We start from the raw sequence: 8,219 nt of genomic DNA, 5'->3' as shown, positions 1-8,219 counted from the left end.
TGGACCTCAATTCCCCCCCAAGCCTAAGGGCCCTCCCCAAAGAATCTGAAGGGACATAAGTAGGCTGGAAAAACCTAGGATTTCGTTACCCCCCTCCCCTTTTTTTAAAAGAAATAAAAGGCTTTGTTAAGCCTTTTGTGATTTTTTTTTAAACCAAAAAATGTTAAGCTTTGTTGCAGTCAGAAATTAAAAAAACATTCTAACCTCCCACCCTAAACCCCACCTTTATTCACTGTAAAAACAAATGGGTAGTTGTTGCCAACAAAATAAAATTAAAAACCAGCATAGCTGAAAACCAAAACCTCTCACCATTTTTTTCAGAATGTGTCATTTTGGTTAAAGACATTTCTGACCAAATGCATGCATGTGGCTGCTCCATCTTTTTAAATTAAAAAAACAAAAACAGAAACTGCTCTAACCCTGATTGTTTTAGGAGAAAATAACTATACCAGGACCATGGTGTAGATTTCATTGGGCACATCCACAGTGTTCAAGGAGTAAGCAGGTTTCCAAAGCCACATTGGCAGCACCCAGACTGCACAAACAGATAAGGCATAGAACTCTGACCTGGTTTTCTGAGGCACACACAGAATTGCAGTGTAAACCGCAGACCAGTCCCCCTGCACTTCAGTTGCCACCAACTTTTTGAGCTGCTGAGGGAGGCCCAACAAGGCTGATCAGTCTTCATGCTTTTATAGGGACATTACCAATATTTGGAGGTTTTTTTTTTGTATAGGCCCCAATCACCCCTAACTCCCTGTCCTAATTTTTCACACTTGTTGTCTGAGGGAGAGGAGAGGAATTTGCATTTGTGCAAACTCCTGAAAAATATGATCCTTATTTTCACCATCCTTAAAAGAGGGGTGTTGACAGGGTAACTTTACAGAAATTTGGCCAGATCCTTGAACTGTCAATAAAATGGTTTTAAAACTAAGGTGCCACCCATGTCCTTTCAGAGCATGCATGCAAATGGAGAACCAGGAGCACAAGACCAAGGAAGTGGGTGACTTCTTCATGTTTCAAACTTGCAACTGTAGGAATGTGTTATAAGGCAACTTCTGTATTAACCAACTCTCTGAGCAAGCCATGGCAAGTTATTATGCCACATCACAGTGACCCAGAATGAGAGCACAGATGTGTCAGCAGAAAACCTAAAACCAGTATGTAATAAGCTGGAAGTGAGCAGCTCTAGAAAGCTCTCTGAAGTCAATATAAACCTTTCCTCTGACCCCATTATAACTGTCAGCCTCTTGGTTGCTTATTTACATACTTTCCACACCTCTAATCTCTGCCAGTTGCATGGTTAGAATCCAAAGGCCTGATTACATCTCAATTTGACACACCAACTAATCTCAGATGCCATTTGGAAGCTACCTCTGGGCTGGCAGCGCATGAGCATGCGTGTAAACGTGAGGGGAAAAAAGCATGTTGAAAGCTCGTATCACATAAAACCAGCAACAAGCATTAATCACAGTTTCAACACAGTTTACTACAGCTCTCGGATGTGTTGTATAAAACAAGTTTAGTGCAACATAGTACAAATCTCTTTAAAAAAAAATTCCAAACAGTTTTCCACATCATGCATGGACAGGTTTTTCTCTTTGCTTCTTGGCTCATTACAGGAAGTTAAAGCAGAAAAAAGATTGTTTGAAAAACTTCATGATAAAACTTGCCACAGCGAAGTCTCGTTTATAAAAAAAAGTGAGGCTGGGCAATATGTTGCCAGCTAACTTGATAAGTCATATTCCCAATAAATTGTGTAACCACAAACGCTGCTTAGAGGGAAATCCCATCTTACAACCCTCATGAATGCATCTGCTGAAGAGCAATGCTGCGGAAGGGAATGTTTCTGGCCACTGGAGGTCACTGTGGAATAGCTTTGCTGGGAAAAGGGAAGCAATGCCAGTCAAAGGGTGTAGAGGCTACTGGGTCAATACAGCAGATTTTCAGCGCACAGATGAGGAATAATGTTCTTCTCTTAGGGCAGGAAAGGCTCCTGTTGCTGTCTTTTTTTCCTTTTAAAACTGAAATGAGTTGCACTTCCTGCCCTGAACCAGTACGTACAGGAGATTTTACATTTATGAAACAATACTCACTGGCTTTACGGCTACTTTGTTTTGGTTGGTTCTTTATTTCCATTCACTTTTCAGTCCTCTCTTCTGAGCAGACCCTCAGTATATCATCAAAAGGGGAGGAGTGCATAAGTGGATATTAGAGAGCAATATTCTACACACGGGGGCTGTAACAATTTGATGGAGGGAGACTTTGAGAAGGTCTGAGTGAAATGGAACACAGCAAATGCCTCTCCCGTAAAGAAAGGCATGTCTTAAAACTAACGTGAGGTGGACTCGAGTGAGATTTTTATGCACATGTATGTAGTATAGACACCCCCGCACCCATCCCTCCCTGATCTATGGAGAGATTACAGAGTGTAAGACTTCTGTGTGGGTTCTTCACCTGCGATGAAACATCAGAGCATCATGGTTTAACCTATTAGTCCTGTAGAGTTCTCTGAGCAGGGCTGCTCTACAATGGACCTGCTAGATTCTTCTCTCTTGAGGAAAGAGAGTCCTATTGGGTTGGAGAGGACAAAGACTGCAGGAATGGCCCCTCACCAGCAAAAAGGGGGTGGGGAAACAGGATGTGCAGTATTGCCCCACTCGGATTCAGCCATTCCACAAAAGATAAATAGCCAGGTTTGCCAGGAAGCCATTAAGGAAGACACTGAAAGGCCATTTTCGGCCATCATTCCACCCCTTCCCCCCGACACGTGCCGAGAGCATGCTAGAGAGGAGGTGGTTTCTGACACTGGATATGCCAGGGGTACTTGGCTTACTGAGTAATGGACTTTGGGTGCTCCAATTATACCGAGCCCCAATTTGATTTTTAACAGCCGTATCTTTCACAGAAAGAACAGCACTTACTGTCCCAGCACTTGCTTACAATAAAGATCAGGTGACTCTAGGGGGTTGTGGGGAAAAGGGTCGTTTTCCTGGAGAAATAAAGCCAAAATAACAGAAAATGGCACACAAACAAGAGACAAGGGAGAAGATTCATTTCTCTCCAAAGGGCACAGACACACCAGGGGAGCAAAATCCCTGCTGCAGCCTCCTTGGTCTGGTTTCAGCTCACATTGGTAATTAGTGCAAGTCACTGGGAAAAGCAATGAAACCTGGTCATTAATTCCATGCTCCGATTGCCCAGTGTGGCTGTATCCTACCACCCTTGCAGAACCATTCAAATATAATCAATTTCAGTCAGTGGAGCCTCCCCTTCCCCTGTTTCCTTGAAGTCATTACTTTGGTCACGCTAGCGAGGTTGGATCCAGCCGGTTGGTGCGGTGTGACAGGAGCACGCAGGCAGCCCAGTCTTACTCTTGCCACGTCAGAGACCGCGGGATCAAGGATTAGCAAAACCAGGAGGGGAGGCTTTTTGTTCTTGGTAAGCTCGACGGTCTGGGAAGCCTTCTCTTGCTAGCAGCAGGCCCCGAGTGCTCCATGCCTCCCAGGTGCGCACATAGCCCCTGGCAGCAAACCAGGCTGCTTCGGTCTTGACTGCAAGTGGCCTGAGCACTCAATCCTGTCTGAGGACAAGAGCACATCTCCAGCTGAAGCCACACACACACACACACACACACACACACACACACGCGTATGAAATCCTCAAAGAAAGGAGAAACATTTGGGGTGCAGAAGTGGATACGCCAGCCTCGTCTTTGAGACAGACCTTGCCAAAACTCACCCACCGTCCAGATGCAGGGCCGGTCCTGTTCACTTCAGGATAGTGAGCAGCTGTCTCAGTTCACCTTCGGGAAAGATTTTGTTCACAACAACATGAAGTCCAAGAAAGGCAAACAAAATCTACGCCAGGAAATGAATACATGTATTCCAAAAAGAGCCCCAGGACTCCCAAACCAGAGCACTGGGTGAAACTCCTTGGGGAGCTGTTCACTGTGTGACAGGGAAGGGAACACTACAGTTTTGGGGTAACAAAAGCTTAGCCCAAAGGATAACAATAACTGAGAACAAAATAAACCCAAGAGGAAAATCCACTATGTACAGCAAGCACATGAACTGTCTGTCCATCTCTGGACTAGCTGTGTTATTGCAGGTGCTTGAGAAAGACTCAAACCCTCCAATCCCCAGAGATAGGGACCTCTGAATGGCTCAGCCATGGAGCCGAAGAACAGATGTTGAAACAACTAAACAAGAACATCAAAACCGTTCCGTTCCTTTGGGTTCCAGGTGTGTTTTTTCTCTCTCTCTTTGCAGGTCCCTCTGGGCCTCTTCCCTTTAGTCTATTGTTCCTGGGTGGATGCTGAGGACTGGCGGCTCCAGGCAGGTGGGAGAGTAGTTGAGGTGTGGCTCTTTGATCCACAACAAAGGGACCCCATTTTTCCCCTCTGAGTTCTTGCTGGAGTTCCTGCTCTTGAATCGTACCAGGAGGATGGTGATGATTAGGATGCCGAAGATGGGGAAGGGGTAGAAGAACACAAAGTAGAAGAGGGCATCGTTGGAGCAGATGATGGACTGCAGAGTGGAGCCTGAAAGCAGAGACAAGGGGGAAACCCCCCCCAAAACACTGAGTAATGAACCGCAGCCATTCTCACTACTAGCCAGAGAGCTGCCAAAGAGATGGGGAGGCATCAATGTCTGAGTGGCTATTCAAATTTCTCCCTCCCCACAAGGATGCTCTTTCCCTAGAGTAAATCTCAGCTGGGGTTTAGTTTTTTGCAGTAAGGAGTAAGGGGGACAGCAGCCTGTTGAGTACAAAGAACATGAGCCTAAAATAAAGGAGTAAATGTCAGGAATAGAAAATAAGGCCATATCCCCATCATTGGGAGCCTTCTGGGCTGACCACAACAAGGCTGCATCAACTGTTTATGACATGACCCTCCCTTGAGAGTGGTATAGCTGCAATGCGTAGTAGAAGTGGGACCTCAAGTGTGGTCTGTAACAGGGCATGAGGGTTCCCCAGGACTGTAGCTCAGATACAGAACACATGGGGTCTTGTCTACACTACATGTTTGAAACTAGTCTCTCAACTTTGTAGAGCAGAGGACTCATTTGTCTTTCACCCATACAGGCAGTCCCCGACTTACATACAGATTCAACTTAAGAACAAACCTACAGTCCCTATCTTGTACGTAACCCGGGGACTGCCTGTATATTGGTCTAAGCAGCGGAGCAGTCACTGAGTGAATGGAGTATATGGTGCTGGGAATTTGGGGGCAGGAATAAAGCAGTAGTGCCAACTTCAATCATTCATCATAAATCAGCTATCAAAAAGTCATGAGGTTTTCAAAATTACATATCTGATGTGTTTATTTGCCTGCAGTGTCTCAGGCGTCAGGACGAGGCCAGGCCATATTTTACTCCTGTGCTGTGACCATTCAAATCCAGAACCTTATTTTTTAATGAAATCCAAGATTCTCACTTAGTCCCATGATTCTGGGATCTGGGGCTCTAAGAAAAAACACCAAGTATTGCCAGACTTGGCAACACCAAGCAACAGCTCCAGGAAAGCGTCCCCTTTTATTCTGTTCTCCAGGACGAAGCAGCTGAAGCTTGGAGCTTTCATCAGAAGAACTCGTACTGCGTTAGCGGAGCATGAACAGCCTCTGAGTTTGTGGACGGTGGGGTTTGGCTGAAACGAGACAACGGTAGCTCTGCTCTCTCCATGCGGCAATCCCAAAGGCTGCACTGCTCCCTGACCGGCTCAGATCCTGCTCTACCACCCGTTCTGAACGCAGTTTCCGTTTAAAGGGACAGAGCAATACAAAAACCCTATTAATGGAGGTTGCTTCTATGAGTCATACCTAGGGCTGCCTGCACTGCTTTGTCTTCCATGGCAAGGAGGGATGATGGGATAATATGCAGACACAGCACAGCACACAGTCTAACTGGCTCACACAATAACTAGTCTGGTATTCTTAGCTCTCAGGCAGCTGCATGATTTGGTGCTGGGGTGAGGGGTGATTTACCCAGAGCAGATTTTAGGGTATATTTATGTATATCTCATGTATTCCATGGACTGGTGACAGCAATCCTGCTCGGGGGAAACAGAGGGGTTGGGGTTAAATATGGTTTAATGTCTCTTATTTAAGGAGACAGACATGAACTCTTCAGACCCTGGTCTCTGTCCCATCCACCATCTTCATAAGTCAAGTGGCACCTTGTTTATTTCCCACTGCACTGGGAATGGAAAGAGCGGAGTGGCTCACAAGCAGCACGAGTGCCTAATATGCAGACTAACTCATGCTTCCACCTCTGCGATCCATTCCCAGCTTTCCAATGGGTGTGCCAATAGTGCCTCCCTGCATCGCACACTCTGAAAGGGAGGGATAGCGCCAACTAAGATTCCCCATCCTTAGCTCCAGAATGGGCTCGCGCTAGGAAAGCCAGCAGGGAAACCAGAAAGGGATAGCTGGTGTGTTCAAAATGCCCCAGGGTGGCAAGAGAACTGGCAGCAGTTCCTAGCCCTGCAAACCCCCCAGCATTGGCAGCCAAAGCCAGCCTGCACGGTCTTTCTCCTTCCCAGCCTGTGCACTGGGAAACAAAACTAGGAGTGCTGGAGAGTTCAGCCCAGCACAGACAAAGGCCCTCACAACAGAAGGCGAGTAGCATAAGAGGCAAGCAGCAGATGCACCAAACTCCTCACAAGTTCCCAGCAAACCAGCCAGGCACAAGCGTCTCCCCATGCAGAAGGCCTCTCGCTGGGCAGCTGACCCGTAGGATGCTGGATTTCATGCTGATGCAGAGACCATAGCTTGTCTCCACTGCAGGTGCCTGGGTCACTAGAGTTTGAGGAAGTGTCTCACCCTAACTTCGTAGGGACACTAAGCCCTGTCACAAAGCCAGACACCTCAATGAATGGCTTCTGGTTGTCACTCCTCAGGGATGCGGGAGGACATGCTGGCCAGTGACAGACATCACACTCCCAGCACTGCACTACCTGGCTTTTAATCGTGTTTCTGTCGGCTTCTAGTTGCCAGCGACTACAGAACTGGTGAAAGGGGCCAGGGGCTGGGCATGCTGGTGAGCAAGCCCCTTCTTTCCCACTGGAAAGCCACAGCATTAGCCATGTCAACTGCACTGGTGCCTCCACCTGCCTCATCCTTCACTTGTAGGAGCCTCTTCAAGGTAGGCCAGGACAAGTCAGTCTCCACGGCCCATTCAATCCGTGGCCTTTCTGCCTTGATTAAGAAGAGGGGCAGTTGCTGTTAACTATGCCAAGCGTGTTATCATGGTGGACACGTACCCAATAGGCTCAAACCCACCAACTATTGACTCAAGGGACACCAGACTTCCGGTCACTCCCCATTTGAATCTATGACAGAGGCAAAAGGCTCCATTGTCCCATTATTAATCCCCTGCCATGATCCCAGGAAGGGCTTGGGAGAGCTTAGATACATGAACATCTATTTCTCCGCACTGTCCCATGTCTGAGTCTCCGCAGTGACCCGTGCCCCTCCTCCCCGCTGGAGCCGTCTGACATTTTCTCACCTGTGTCCTGCACGTGAATAGTGACTGTGCCGGACTCCTCCTCAGCCAGCCGGTACCACGCCCCCTTGGGGTCAGGCAGCCACTCCTCCACGCGACACGAGTAGTTGCCAGCATCAGCAGCGCCTGCCTGCAGCACGGTCAGTCGGTAGTGCGCAGAGGAGAGCCTCTGGAAGCGCAGCCTGCCTTCAAAGCGACCTGCCTCTTGGCCAAACACTGCATCCGGGCCCACGCTTAGCAGAGCCTCCCTCTCTTCCTCTTCCTCCGTGCCACGGCTAGCGAGGCCTCCTCCCTCTTTCGTCCTCAGGTTGTACCAAGTCACAGCGAAGCGGGACTCTTGGCTGGAGCGGGACAGAATGTTGCAGTCCAGTGGGAAGGGCTCCTTCTCTAGCACTGTGAGGTTGGAGATGGCGGTATCCACCTGCAAGGTGGGATCTGACAGTTCAGAGGCACTTGTTAATAAAAGGGGAGAGAAAAATAGCACACACACTGGCTGAAAGAGCTACCCCTTCCCAGCCCAGATGTACAGCCATAGCCCTTATATAGCACAGCCTCCAGGCTAAACACAGCCAATCCATGGCCACAGTGCTATTTGTGGCAATCCTGTGAAAACATCCCCAGCATACAATGCTCCAGCTTGAACAGATGGTGAAAAGGGAACTTCCCTACAGCACAGTTATGCCCTCTGTGTGCTACTCGGACAGATTCAGACAGCAA

General features: G+C 48.0%; 1 protein-coding gene across 5 annotated transcripts in view; it reads right to left on the bottom strand.

The window, feature by feature from the left end:
* Positions 1–1,214: 1,214 nt before the first annotated feature.
* Positions 1,215–8,219, bottom strand: part of IGSF3 (immunoglobulin superfamily member 3) — a 154,389-nt gene continuing 147,384 nt past the window's right edge. For 4 of the 5 annotated variants that reach the window (XM_075909263.2, XM_075909248.2, XM_075909275.2 and 1 more), the window contains 2 exons: positions 7,506–7,937; positions 1,215–4,543 (listed from right to left, as the gene is read on the bottom strand). In XM_075909263.2, the coding sequence (XP_075765378.2) occupies positions 4,293–4,543; positions 7,506–7,937 (683 nt within the window). In that variant the 3' untranslated portion in view covers positions 1,215–4,292. Of the gene's footprint in view, positions 4,544–5,160; positions 5,647–7,505; positions 7,938–8,219 lie in introns of those variants that run through there. The other variant, XM_075909271.2, reaches the window with a different exon arrangement.

This window comes from Pelodiscus sinensis, chromosome 1, assembly GCF_052426305.1.
Source record: "Pelodiscus sinensis isolate ZL-2025 chromosome 1, ASM5242630v1, whole genome shotgun sequence".
Taxonomy (NCBI): Eukaryota; Metazoa; Chordata; order Testudines; family Trionychidae; genus Pelodiscus; species Pelodiscus sinensis.
Note: the sequence above shows the minus strand (reverse complement) of the source record. Positions and strands in the feature narration are given on the sequence as shown.